Here is a 15,362-nt window from a genome sequence, read left to right as displayed (position 1 = left end):
TCTCTTGGGCCTTGCTTGGTCTCTGCTTTTCTCTGCCAGGCCTTTTATGATGGTGTCTTGCTTCACCTCATGCCCAGAGCAATGGAGCCTGCTGGCCATAGTCACAGCAACAAAAAGCTGACTGACTCACTGCATTATTTTCAAAATGTCAGCACAGAAAAAGTCATCCTTTTATATCAAAGCATTAAGAAGAGCAACAGTTTAAAATAAATATTCCCCCCCTATGGTTGGGAATTGAAATACTTCTGATTTTCACCCCATTGTAAGAAACAGAATCCTAGAAATTTATCAAATAGAATTATTGACCCAATCCTTCCACACAAGGATATCCTATCATGTGTTTCCTTAATATCCCATCAAAGTACCCTATACTGCCCTTGTTCTCAACTTTTTCCCCACTAAAAATGTACCTGAGGTAGCTCCCATTAGTATTAACAACTCATCTCAGGCAGTGATTGAGAAATAAAAAAGGGGAAAATACCTTCATCTCCCACGGGGCTGGTCAGTCCGGGGAGAGTATGAGTATGTTGGATATCCACCAGACTTCTGATGTGTCCACCTTTTCATTTCATTGAGCGTTGCTGAACTGCACACTATAAGAACTTGATGGTTGCTCCTGAGTGGTGTTAAAAGCAGTGAAATACAGAGCATTTCAACAAATGTTCCTATTTTTTGAAAACTGCTGAGGTATTTGCATTTGTAGAGGGAAATATGGTTGTTTATTGTGGTAAGATCAATGATTGATCATTAAAAGATATTATGAAATGCCTGTTACATGAGAATATTATGGCCTGTAGATTTAAAAAAATAAATATTTAAAACAACAGAACTGCACATTACTTAGAAGCAAAGTACTTTGACTTTAACTTATTAGGAAATGAGAACTATAACTAGGCTACGGAAACTTTGGAAACAGGAACATGAAACTGATCCGTACCAGCAAATGCAAGGATTTTGAAGCTTCTTGACAAGTTTTAGATACATGATTTACAAAGAAAATATGCTCAAAGCCCTCTCTGGTAGAATAATGGAAATAGTACCTCATAATAACTTATATAGCGCTCCTCAAAAAGTTAGTGTGATAAAGCTCATTTAACCATTCTTTGGAAGCTTCAACCAAACCCCAGCTAAGGTGAGGACTCCGGCAATACCCAGTGTCACTGTTTGTCATCCTGGGCCTCTATCTCAAATAGAATCCACTTTAGACACCTATTTTCTCACAAACTGTCTCTTCCACACTGTGCAGCTCTTAGTGCCAACTGTTCCCCTGAATCCCCTGGTACATTCAGTTCCCCATTGTTACCATCAAACCTTCCAGACACCATTCTCCATAGACTTTCAGATTTGGAAATTGCTTACATCTTCCTCTCTACCTTGTCTCCGACCATTAGATGTTTTACCTCCATTATACCTTTATTTCTGCTTCAGCAACTCACCCTTTTCATATTCTGAATGGCTCCATCTCAAAAATTGACAGTTTTGGTAGACCATTTAGGAATAATAGCAAATTACTTAACAGGTAGATGGAAAATCTAGCATAAATATTCACTCCTATAACTCTTCCCCTTTTCCCTCAGTCTGTAAACCCCTTTGGCTCACAGGTTTCTTTATCCAGCCCAAATCCTGGGATGTGTGATACAACACCCCACACAACATTTTCTAAAACACTCAACCTTTTTTTTTTTTTTTGCCTCTTCTTCTTTCTATAACTCTAAGAATTCACAAACTTGGTTCAATTCTCCCCTCTTTTATTTATTTATTTATTCTAATCAGTTACACATGACAGCAGAATGCTCTTCAATTCATTGTACACAAATGGAGCACAGTTTTTCACTTCTCTGATTGTATACAAAGTAGGGTCACATGATTTGTGCAATCATACATGTACCTAGGGTAATGATGTCCATCTCATTCCACCATCTTTCCTATCCCCATGTCCCCTCCCCTGCACTCCCCACCTTTGGCCAATCCAGAGTTCCTCCATTCGTCCCATACCCTCCCCACATTATGGATTAGCATCCACTTATCAGAGAAAACATTCAGCCTTTGGATTTTGGGGATTGGCTTACTTGGCTTAGCATGATATTCTCTAACTCCATCCATTTACCTGCAAGTGCCATAATTTCATTCTTCTTTAAGGCTGAGTAATATTCCATTGTGTATATATACCACATTTTATTTATCCATTCATCTGTTGACAAACAGCTAGGTTGGTTCCATAGCTTGGCTATTAATAATTGAGCTGCTATAAAGATTAATGTGGGGTAAAGATTTGCTCTCATTATGTAGGCTCTCCATTTACCTCACTGACTATTTCTTTTGCTGAGAAGAAACTTCTTAGTTTGAGTCCATCTCATTTATTGATTCTTGATTTTAATTCTTCAGCCAAAGGACTCTTATTAAGGAAGTTGGGGCCTAATCACACAAGATGGAGATTAAGACCTACTTTTTCTTCTATTAGACTCAGGGTCTCTGGTTTTATTCCTAGGTCCTTGATCCATTTTGAGTTGAGTTTTGTGCATGGTGAGAGATAGGGTTTTAATTTCATTTTGTTACATATGGATTTCCAGTTTTCCCAGCACCATTTGTGGAAGAGGCTATCTTTTCTCCAATGCATGTTCTTAGCACCTTGGTCTAATATAAGATAATTGCAGTTTTGTGGGTTAGTCTCTGTGTCCTCTGTTCTGTACCATTGGTCTACCAGTCTGTTTTGGTGCCAGTACCATGCAGTTTTTGTTACTATTGCTCTGCAGTATAGTTTAAGGTCTGGTATAGTGATGCCACCTGCTTCACTCTTCCTGCTAAGGATTGCTTTAGCTATTCTGGGTCTCTTATTTTTCCAGAATAACTAAAGCTATCCTTAGCAGGAATTAATTTCATGATTGTTTTTTCTATTTCTATGAGGAATGTCATTGAGATTCTGATCAGAATTGCATCAAATCCATATAGTGCTTTTGGTAGTGTGATCATTTTGGGAATATTAATTTTACCTATCCCAGTAGGCCCTAATCTCCTTCATGTGGGATTAGGTCCCAACTTACTTAATAAGACTCCTTTGGCACAAGAATTACAATCAAGAATCAATAAATGGGATGGACTCAAACTAAAAAGTTTCTTCTCAGCAAAAGAAATAATCTGTGAGGTTAACAGAGAGCCTACATCTTGGGAGCAAATCTTTTTTTTTTTTAAGAGAGAGAGAGAGAAATTTTAATATTTATTTTTTAGTTTTCGGCAGACACAACATCTTTGTTTGTATGTGGTGTTGAGGATCGAACCTGGGCCGCACGCATGCCAGGCGAGCGCGCTACCTCTTGAGCCACATTCCCAGCCCGGGAGCAAATCTTTACCCCTCACACATCAGATAGAGCACTATTCTCTATGGTATATAAAGAATTAAAAAGCTAAGCACCAAAAAGACAAATAACCCAATCAATAAATGGGCCAAGCAACTTAACAGACACTTCTAAGAAGAGGATACAATCAATCAACAAATATATGAAAAAATGTTCATCATCACTAGCAATTAGAGAAATGCAAATCAAAACTACTCTAAGATACCATCTCACTACAATCAGAATGGCAGCTATTATGAATACAAAGAACAATAAGTGTTGTCGAGGATGTGGGGGAAAAGGTACATTCACATGCTGCTGGTGGGACTGCAAATTGGTGCAGCCAATCTGGAAAGCAGTATGGAGATTTCTTGGAAAATTGGGAAGGGAACCACTATTTGACCCAGCTATCCTTCTCCTCGGTCTATACCTAAAAGACTTAAAAACCACATACTACAGGGACACAGCCACATCAATGTTTATAGTAGCACAATTCACAATAGCTAAACTGTGGAACCAACCTAGATGCCCTTCAATGGATGAATGAATAAAAAAATTGTGGCCTATATAAACAATGGAATATTACTCAGCAATAAAAGAGAATAAAATCATGCATTTGCAGGTAAATAAATGGAGTTAGAGAAGCTAATGTTAAGTGAAGTTAGCCAATCCCAAAAACCCAATGCCAAATCTTTTCTCTAATATAAGGAGGCTGATTCATAGTGGGATAGGGAGGTAGAGCATGGGAGGAATAGAGGACCTCTAGATAGGGCAGAGGGGTGTGAGGGGAAGAGATGGGGCATGGGGTTAGAAATGATGGCGGAATGTGATGGACATTATTATCCAAAGTACATGTATGAAGACACGAATTGGTGTGAATATGCTTTGTATACAACCAGAGATATGTAAAATTGTGCTCTATATGTGTAGTAAGAATTGTAATGCATTCCACTGTCATATATAAATAAAAAATAATTTTAAAAAAGATTAATGTGGCTGCATCCTGTAGTATGCTGATTTTAAGTCCTTTGGGTATATACGGAGGAGTGTGATAACTGGGTAAAATGGTGGTTTCCAAGTTTTCTAAGGAATCTCCATACTGCTTTCCAGATTGGCTACACCAGTTTGCAGTCCCAGCAGTAGTGTATGAGTGTGCCTTTTCCCCTACATCCTCACCAACAGATATTATTGTTTGTATTCTTGATAACTGACATTCTGACTGGCAATTGTCTCTTCTTTGCTCTTCATTTTTATTTCCAGGGCACTAAACACTAAAAAGAGTATACAGCTCTTTGAATTACCACTTCCAACTTATAGTTTAGCAGCAGAAGTAAAATTGACCTTACCTGTTCTTTTATACATATGGATCAACTTCTTTCATTCCCTACTGCAGTCTTTGAAATCTTCACCATTCTCCTCAAGCCTCTCTCCCATCCACACACCCCCTGAATTTCATAGCCAAATAATCCTGGGTTTGAATGATAGCCTAGCATTAACTAATATTATAACTTTGGACATATTTAATGATTTCTAATCTTAACTGCTCTTAAATCCTTTTTATGTCTAATTCAAATTAAAATCTATCTCCAATTAAAATCTATCAGTGCTTGCCATGATACCAGGGTTAAATCCGTACTCCTCAAAAGGGCATAGGACCTTCATCTGAAGGCCCCAGTTTTCTTCTCAAGTTTCATCTTCTTCCCGTCCTCACTCTGACCATAACAAGGTATTTGCAGCTTCTAGAAAGAACATTAGGTTCCCTGCCTGTATGTGTGATTCTTCTCTTTCCCAGTAAGTTCTCTCTTGACCACCATCATTCCTTTCTTAGCTTGGTGAATTCCTAACTCTCAAGACTCAGTCATCACATCCCCTGTAAAGCTTTTCTTAAAGTCACTTTGAGGTCACTTTTCTATAAGATGAGCAGGACAAAGAGGAAAAACAGAATATTCTCCCTTTTGTTAATTAAGAAATTTTATTTTTAGAGCACTTTAGGTTCATAGCAGAATTGAGTGAAAAAAAAATAAAAAGGTTTTCCCACTAACAACATCTGGCACAAGAGTGGTTCATTTTTGTTAGAATTGACAAATCTGCATTGACATATTGTGATCATCCAGAGTCCATACTTTACATTCATGTTTATTCTTGGTGTTGTATATTCTATAGGTTTTGATAAATGTATAATGACATGTAATCTATCATGATATCATACAGAATAGTTTCTCTATCCTAAAGGTCCTATGTGCTCTGCCTACTTGTCCTTCCTTTTCTCAATCCCTGTCAATCATTGATCTGTTTTTTTCAATAACTTTGCCTTTTCCAGAATAACATATAGCTGGAATCATGCAATATGTCACCTTTTAGGATTAACTTGACTTAGTAATGTGCATTTAAGTTTCCTCCATGTCTTTTCATGGAGTAGTAGCTTATTTCTTCTTACTACTGAACAATATCATAATTTGGATGTACACAGTTTATCCATTAACCTACTGAAGGACACCTTGGTTACTTCCAAGCTTTGGCAATTTTGAATGAAGCCTCCATGTGCAGACTTTTGTGTAGAAGTAAGTTTTTCACATCATTTGGGTAGATACCAATGAATATGGTTATTGGATTTATGCAAAAGTATATTTATTTTATAAAAAACTACCAGTCTTCCAAAGTGGCTATACCATTTTACATTTCCATGAGCAGTGAATGAGAGTCCCTGTTGCTTCACATCCTTGTGAGGATTTGATAAGTGTTTTAGATTTTGGCCATTATGATAGGTGTATGTTCATATAGTTCATGCATTGTTGTTGTTTTTAATGTGTCATTTCATAATGACATTAAGTTGAACATCTTTTCATATCCTTACTTCCCATCTATAGATCTTCTTTGGTGAGGTGTCTACTCATGTCTTTTGTCCATTTTTGAAATTGTATTATTCATTTTCTTATAATTGTGTTTCAATTGTTCTTTGTATATTTTGAATAATTATCTTTTATCAGATGTTAGCTTATGTTAAAATTTTTCTCTCAGTCTATGGCTAGTCTTCTCATTTCCTAGACTTTTTTTTTAAACTAATTCTTTCCCTTAGACATTTACATGTAGGCCATACCATATAATACTACTTATAGCAAATAATATTATTTTTTCTTTTAAATAATTATTGTGTACCAGGCACATATTTTTAAAAAAACCAAAAACACTCTTGGTCCACATCCTTCTGCCCACTTATTGGGGGCATTGTGGAGGTGAAGGGTACTGAACCCAGAGGCACTTTACCACTAAACTACATCCCCAGGCTTTTTTTTTTTTAAAGACAGGGGCTCACCAAGTTCCTTAGGGCCTCATTAAGTTACTGAGACTGGCCTCAAACTTTCAGTCCTCCTACCTTCCTGAGCCTCTGGAATTACAGGCATGCACTATTACATCCAGCCTTTTGCCCACTTTTTAATGAATAAAGGAAGTCATTGGAAAATGAATATCAACCATTTTCACCAATCCTCATGGGTATTAGGCAAGTGTTCTACCAGTGCTATACACCCCAGCCTTCAAAGGCCTATTTTATTCACTAGTGTTTCAGCAAGGCTTTCATTTCTTCCCCCAATAATAGCACTATATGGTTCATAGTGATATTGTGGGAATGAGCACCAAAGAATGTGTCTGTGTTTACAAAATGTTCATCATTCTTTAAAGCATTGAAACTCAGTAAAAAGTGCTTTCTTAAATTAAGCAGTGTAATAGACCAGAACAGTGTTAATACAAAAAAAAAAAAGGAAAAAAATGGTTAATAAACTTCTGCATTTCAATAAAGTACCCCCGCAAAAAAAAAACCCAATCAGTGTCATTTCTGACTACAAAAGGAATAACTGTTTGTGTGCTTTTGTTTTTGTATGTTTTCAGTACTGGGGATTGAACTCAGGGACATTCTAGTACTGAACTACATCCCCAGCCCTTTTTTGTTTTTATTTTGAGACAGGGTCCCCCAAAGTTGACCAAGATGGCCTCAAACTTATAATCCTCCAGTTTCAGCCTCCTGAGCAGCTGAGTTTATAGACACATGCCATCATGCCCAGCTAGAAACAGCTGTTTGTAAAGAGTCTATGAAAAAATAATTTTTTCATTCACTTCAATTTGATATATTTGACTTTTGTTTCTTAAATTTACATAAATATCTTCCTCTAAACATAAATTTTAAGAGTTAGATTAAGACTGAAAAATAATATATATACTGTGATTCTTCTCCTTCCTAGTAAGTTCTCTCTGACTACCATAATTCCTTTCTTGGTGAATTCCTAGCTTGGTGAATTCCTTACTCTCAAGATTCAGTCATCAAATATATTACTGAAAAATAATATAACTGTTTCCCAATTCAGTTATTTAAAAAATAGGATCATAATGCTTGAAGACAGTTTAGCCATTTGTAATGCAATTGCATTTTGAAGTTAAATAAACAGGTATAGAAAAGCAAAATAGCCTGCTAACGCAAAAGACTGGTTAGCAGTAGAGCTCAAAGAACCTAGATGTCTGTTATCATCCTAGTCCAGTGTCCATCCACAGTATCACCATGAACCAAATAATGCTATTACTAGTTTGGGGGAACAAAAACCTTTCTGAAACACTAGCAAATAAAATAGCTATGTGAAGGCCAGAGATGTAGTGCACTGGTAGAGTACTTGCCTAGTATCAATGAGGCCTAGAGTTTGATAACCACCACTACCAAAAAAAAAAAAAAGATCCACATGAGTAGCTCTTGTAGTTTAGTACTAGGGAACACACAGATTGAGAGAAGCATAAAATGACTTAGGAATAATGACAGTTTACCCTATCAGTAAATATAAATGCAAATAATCAAGTCAAAGAGTGAGAAAAGGGAAAACACCTATCCCTTTTATGTTGAAAATAGTTATATATTTCAACTTTGGGATTGGGGTAGCTAAAGAGTACCTAGTGCATATTAGGTCCTCAGTAAATATTTACTGGATAGTTGGATAGATGGAAGGATGGATGGATGGATGGATGAATGGATACTGAATTTGTTTATTTAGGTCTAACTCCTTTATTGTCACTATAACTACTTCTGTTTACCAATTCATAGGAAGGAGTTTCTGTCCTCACAACCCATAAAAACAGACTGAAGAATTAGACTTTATCTTTTTCATCTCTCCTTCTCCATACTATAAAACTAGTTTCTTAGTGTTTTCTTTCCATCAGAGCAACTAAACCCCTAGACTGACTGCCCATACTGAAAACATGAAGTGGAAGTGATAAAAATAGCAGAATACCAAGGATATCTTCCATGTCAATTGTATTTTCAGTATGACCTCCATTACCCTGTAGTTTTGAGAAATTATGAGGTAACCAAGTTTGCTTTCTTTTTCTCTTTATTCTATAGTTATCATGTGATGTAAAACTAGATCCTCGCCCAGAATATCATCGTTGTATATTGACTTGGCATCACCAAGAACCACTGCCTTGGGCACAGAGTACAGGTTAGTCATTCAGATCTGCAGGTACCCTTGTATACTCATTCTGTTAAAACACAAATTTATATAAAATCTTCATTGGTTATACCTAATTTTAAAATTATTATGCACTTTTTTCTTTTTGAAAGGTTAGATGAGCTAAATCATTCCTAAACAGAATAACAGGACAAGAAGAATTAATAAAAATGTAGTTATTTCACTGAGCCATATTTTCTGAATACTTGAAATATAAATCTAGAATTACAGAAGATTTTGTTCTGTTTGTTCAAGCAATATTCTAAGCATAATTTTGGTTGTAGGAAAAGGAGGGCACCCTGAAGTGTGAGATGAAAACCTAAGTTATAATATGATCTTTGTAGACTATACTATTTTCTAAATATTATTGGTAAATTTTAAGGTAGAGAGATCAATGCTGATAATTCAGAGTTTTATAGTTACCTGCCCTAGGCTTTCAACATTTGTCCCCAGCTTCTCTAGGCATACTTTGCCTAAATTTGATGCAACTCCACAAAAATTGTATTACCCTTTAAACAAAGGATCTATGAAGTGCCAACATCAGCAAAACACATGGGCTTTGCTGTCAGAGAAAGTTGCTTTCTAATTGGTCAGTTAGCATGACCTAAACTGGTTACCTAAGGCTCTTAAATCTTGTGAAAGTCAAATAAGATAGTTAAGTAAAATGCCTAGTTCCTAGTCTGACCTTTAGTAAAGAAATGGTAGCTGCTACTGTTATTATCCTTATTGTTTTGGTAGGTTTTAAAAGCCTGTATTTGGGCTGGGGTTGTGGCTCAGTGATAGAGCGCCTGCCTAGCATGCATGAGGCACTGGGTTCGATCCTCAGCATCACATAAAAATAAATAAAATAAAATAAAGGTATTGTGTCCATCTGCAAAATATAAGTAAATATATATACATATATATGTGTGTGTATATATATGTATATATATGCCTTTATTTTAAATATAACATTTTGATCTGAATTGGGAAAAATCTGTGGCATTTTGCATAATGCTATAAAAATCCTCATTTTTATTCTTTTAAATAGAAACTTCTAATGTCTAATTTTGAAGTTCTAGAGATAAGGTATAGGTTATAGGCCAACTGAAAAAGTACTAGGAAGATTAATCATCTCTTTCCCTCTTGTGGCCCTGCATTTTAGTTTGCCAGTTTTAAAGAAAAAAAAATGTCTGCAAGGGCTTCAAGTATATACACTGTGATGCCTATGTTGCTGTAATGAGAGTATTTCATTCCAGGTAATCAGATGAGCAGCCGTCTGATGAGCATGCGCAGTGCCAATGGATTGTTGATGCTACCTCCAAAGACAGAGCAGTATGTGGAGCTCCACAAGGGCGAGGTGGTGGATGTCATGGTCATTGGACGGCTATGATGATCACCAGCAGGAGAAAGCTTTGATGCATGTCCACATATCATTGACTGTATCCTGTAATATGCATCGGCACAGCTAGTTTTCTGATTTGGATAAAAGTTGATCTGTATAGTCAACATCTTGAACTATATTTCAAATGAATTTAAATACCTTTTAAAAGAAAAAAAAACACCTAAGAATAAATCTTAACAGACAACTCTATTCTGATTATATCAAAGCAAATTTTTTCCTTTCTTGCAAATTGCTTTGTGTGTTCAATGCTAGGTCTGATAGCGATAGCTTTTAATAGACAGCGGTAGGTGCCTGCAGAACTTGTGTTTTTTCTCATCTTTAAAATACAACTACTTATGCTCTTAAATCAAGGCTGTCTGCTTATTTATACTAGCTTAGACAACACTTGGATTTCCCTTCTTAGTATGCTTCATAACTGCTTTACAGAGAGCTTTTGCTTGTTCTTTATCATGTATCTCGTGTTTATGTGCACTGTGCCAAAAGAAGAGTAACTGGGTGGAGGCCCTGCCCTGCCTCAAGAACCATCCTCTGCAGAGCATCGGGGAAGATTCTTACCCTAGTAGCCTCGTGGCACAGTACTCTTGGGCAGTAACTGGATACCTTTTATTTGAACAAACAAACTGAGGGAGAAAATGCTTCCTTAAGTGCTGACAGCCTTTTTAACCAATACATTTAAAATTGTACAGAACAACAACAAAAAAAAAATCAAAGACTGATCTTGTACAGATATTAGTGTTACCAGCATTCACGTGGAAATCAAGAGCAAAGACAAAATAATGTTAAACAACTCTGTACCATAACATTTTCTGTAATGATACTAAAACTTAATGAATAAAAAAAATCCTTGATCATTATTTAAAAATTTATTGTGTTGGCCTTTTTATTAAAAAAAGAAGATTGATTGACATGCCATTCTGTTGGGGTTCTGCCTGTATAAAAGGAACAGTTAAGATGGCCTACCAAGGTTCAATGGCATGAGGGAAATTTAGAATGTGGATAATAAAACTCTGTATCTTACTACAGTTTTTGGAAAAAAAAATACCATCATGATCTATAGAATTGTGAAAATATAGATTAGAAAATAAAGGAACCTCCCATTAGTGTGGCCTTGCTGGTTATAGTTGGAGAATAGTATCTAAGTACTATAGAGGAAAGATACTTAATGAGTTAGAGTGAGAAATCCTACTTTAGATGCCATAAAAGCAAATTTCAAATAGCTACTGTTCTTTGAAATGAAGGGAAATAATCAAGGAATGAACTAGAAAATTTCAGATAAGTACATGGAAATTTTTTTAATGAAGTAAGAAGTAGGGAAAATCTGTGTTGACTATAAAAAATATAACAAATAAAATAGACTCTATCCATAATGATTCCTTTAATAAAAACTTAGGGGTACTTTTCAAATGATGGTAACAGGGAGATGTATATGTTGTAGAGTAGGCATAGTAAAGCAAACTATAAAGGCTGACAAATGACTACAAAGGTGCCAGATGACAATGACAAAGGCAAGTTGTAGACGACAATATTGGACACTAATACTCAATAATTCCAGAGTGGAAAACAAATTTTTCTAAGTTTTCTTTCTTTTTTACTTTTTCTTTTTGTGCTAGGGATCAAACGAGGGTGTCTAACTCATAAGCCTCCACTGAGCTACCCCTCCAGCCCCTTAAATTTTCTCTTGTATGTACAATTGAGGAAAGATTAGTTAATAGAAGTCAAATGAAAGCACATACAGAGTTCTTTACTTACATTCATTTACAAAATGTTTGTTAAGTATTTACTATGTGCTTGTGTATAAAGTATGCTAAGCTACTATTTATAGAAATGAATAGGACAGAGTAGCTAATATTGCACTCCATCAGGGGAGATAACAAAAACATGTGCAAGTAACAATAATGTTGTATATATTTAATATTTGATAATATATGATAGAGTGTGTAGAAAGTGGTAGTTGCTATAGCAGACTAAAAAGGATTGGAGGGGTTCAAATGATAACTTCTATAGGGTAAAATTTCAAGGTGTAAAATGACATTACAGTGGATCTTGAAGGAAGGGTAGAATTTTTAAAAATGAAGGTACAGGAAGAAGAATATTCTAAAAACAGAATTAAGGACCATAATAATTATTGTTTTATGATAAAAGTTAAATGCCACAAAGTCAAAGATTTTTATTTTGTTCACTGATCTCCCAAATCCTTAGAAAAGTTCCTGGCATATGTAAATATATGTAAATACATTATAGGGAGCTTACTATATGCCAGACACCATTGTAAGCACTTATTTCACAATACCCTGTAGTTCTTATTCCCATATTGCAGATGAGAAAACCAAGGCACCAAAAGATAAGAAACTTGACCATGGTTACATGGCTAGCTTTGGAGAGGACCAAGGATTCAAATTTAGCACTCTGGCTCCAGAGTCCATACTCTTGAACACTGGGCTATAAAAACAGAAAGTTGATATATTTTAAGGCTGAAAAGGTACATAGTTAAGGCCCAAACTATGAAGTTCTTAAATATCAAGTTAAGGAGTCTAGATTTATTCTAGAGATGATAAAACTGTTAGAGATTCTTGATCAGGAAATGTCATGATCACAGCTATCCTTTTAGGGGAAAGTCTTTGGCAGAATCTAGTAGGACAGATTAGGGTAGGAAGAAATTGAAATGAGAGAAACCAGTTAAGTGATCAAGTCAGACTCGGTGGCGTCTGGCTGTCATTCTAGCTACTCTAGAGGCTGAGGCACACAGTAAGGAATCACAAGGCCAGCCTGGGCAACTTAGTGAGACCCTGTCTCAAAATAAGATTTCAAAAGGGGCTGAGGGTTTGATCCTTGGCACTGCAAAAAAGGAAGGAACCAGTAATTGAGGTTTTACAGATGAGGGGTAGAAATGATGAGAATGGGAAGGTTAGAGGAGAACTAATTCAAAGTCTTCAATCTTGACTGAGAAAAATGTAAAACTTAATTTTTTTTAAAAAGTCAGAAAATTGGATTTTATGGAGGAGCTAGTAAGTTTGGACATGTGTTTAAGATGCCAAAGGAGTACTGAGTGACCATGTCCTGTTGGCATTTGAAAGTTCAGGTTAGGAGTTCATAAATAAATGATCCATAGGCGGATGAAAGGATTGTCAAGGAAAGCTTTGTAAAGAGAAGAGAAGAGACCTTGGGGTTAGAGGGAAAATGGAATGAAGGGGAAAGCAGTTTGCAGAAGAAAAGAAATGGAAGTGCAGCATTCCACAAACCAAGGACAAGAGTCTCAAAAAGGAAGAAGAATCAACTGTCAAATGCAAAAGAAGTAAGAAGGATGAAGCCTAAAAAGGATTTATTGATTTTGCAGTCATTTGTGAGCTCTAAGTAAGAATTTCAATAGCGGTTTGAAAGCAAAAGATTATAAAATGGAACTGTGAATATGAATTCTTTGGAAATTGTGCATGAGATAAAATTTGAGAAAGGAAAGACACAAGATGATAACTTGAACTGAAAACAAGGTGGAAAGAAGATTTTTGTATCTTTTGAAAAAAGGAGAAACAATAGCAAAAGAATAAAGTGCTGGATTTAAGGATTCTGGTAGCCCAATTAACCTGAGGAAGAAAAAGGACATTTTTCCTTCTGAGTTGGAAAACATATGAACATATTTGAAGTGAACACAAAAGAAATTTAAACCTTGAAGATCAACAGAATGGCTTTACTTGGCAAGGTGAACATTAATTTCATTCACTTTCTTCACATTTATTTGACCAAAAATTTTAAGAATTAAGCATATATGAAATAACAACAAATCTTCTTTGTCTTAGTAATTCATACTTAAAGACTACAGAAGATGTTCTCAGATTCTTACATATAGCTGTACAGAAGTTAACCAGTTTTATTGTTTCTGTTTTGGTTGTTTTAATCCATACCACACAATATAAAAAAGAACACAAACAGACTAAGTTTACCAAGTAAATGTTATTAAGTGATGTTACATGTTACGCAAGTAGGATGACTTTCATTTTTTAAATTATTTGCTAACCAACAAAAATCTGTAGATCTAATTACCCCTCTTGATGTTTATGAAACCCTAACAAGGTAAGTCATTATCGTTCCTAGGTAAAGAAAGTTAGGTTTATGTAAGTAAAGAATTCAAAGCAAATAAATTGTGTGTTGTTATTGTAATGATGATGGGTATAGATTAAATAATGTTTATAAGTATTATGCTTGACTCTCTTAAGAGATTTATATTGTTACATAGCTCATTAATAACTTGGCCTAAGACCAAAAAGATGAGAAAGTGCTCTCTTGTAGATTTTTTTTTTTTTTTGGTATGGAGAATTTCTCATGTGGTCCTTTGTAATATTTCAATTTATATAACAAGTATTAATTAAGTTCCTAAGTATTCCGGTTTCCATGATAGGCACTGAGGATATAATGATAAATAGCACAAAGTTTTTGATATTCAAGTGGAGAATATAGATTACAGGAAAGGAAAAAGTATTCTAAATATAGACTAAGAAATGTCTCTGAAGAAAATACTATTATGTGTTAGAGAATGACTGGGTGAAGGCCTAAATCAGGTTCAGTAGTTATGTTAGGGCCCAGACATTTTGTGAAAGGCAAAAATTGCACACTAAGTATTTCAAAACAAAGCTTTTAATATAGGAATAAATTAAATAGATGTTGGAGGTCTAGAAAAGCATAAAGAAAAAACAGAGATATCAGACAATAACAACAGGAAGTACCTACAATGAACTGGGCAATTAGAAGGGAGAGAGAAGTTAAAGTGATCAGATCTAAACCCTCAGAGGTCAGACACTTTGGAACTAAGGTTAAGGGGAGGGCACTGCCAGATGCTGAGTTCAAAGAGGGGAAGCAAATGCAAGCTAGAACAAGTTGCTGTTGCCAGGGTGACATTGACAGAATAGGAAGGAGCAGTCCCTTCTCCCCTCCCACTGCTTTCCAAGCTCTCTCTAACCTAGTACAACCCATTGTTGAACCTAACAAAGTCAGGTGGAGAGAGAAATGCAGTTTGCCAAGTTCCAGCCACAGTACACATGGCAATCTGCAATAGTGGATTTTTTTTTTCCTGGTTGGTAATCTTTTTTTTTTTTTATTGGTTGTTCAAAACATTACAAAGCTCATGATATATCATCTTTCATACATTTGACTCAATTGGGTTATGAACTCCCA

The 15,362-nt window shown here is 35.6% G+C and overlaps 1 protein-coding gene across 5 annotated transcripts in view; it reads left to right on the top strand.

The window, feature by feature from the left end:
• Gphn (gephyrin) overlaps positions 1-11,061 on the top strand; it is a 623,546-nt gene extending 612,485 nt beyond the window's left edge. For all 5 annotated transcript variants that reach the window (XM_027929749.3, XM_071607954.1, XM_071607955.1 and 2 more), the window contains 2 exons: positions 8,710-8,806; positions 10,054-11,061. In XM_027929749.3, coding sequence (XP_027785550.1) covers positions 8,710-8,806; positions 10,054-10,187 — 231 coding nt within the window. In that variant the 3' untranslated portion in view covers positions 10,188-11,061. The remainder of the gene's footprint in view (positions 1-8,709; positions 8,807-10,053) is intronic.
• The last annotated feature ends 4,301 nt before the right edge of the window (positions 11,062-15,362 follow it).

The sequence above is a fragment of the Marmota flaviventris genome, chromosome 2 (genome assembly GCF_047511675.1).
Source record: "Marmota flaviventris isolate mMarFla1 chromosome 2, mMarFla1.hap1, whole genome shotgun sequence".
In the NCBI taxonomy this organism is placed as follows: Eukaryota; Metazoa; Chordata; class Mammalia; order Rodentia; family Sciuridae; genus Marmota; species Marmota flaviventris.
The sequence above is the reverse complement of the archived record's forward strand: the minus strand, read 5'-3'. Positions and strand labels throughout refer to the sequence as shown.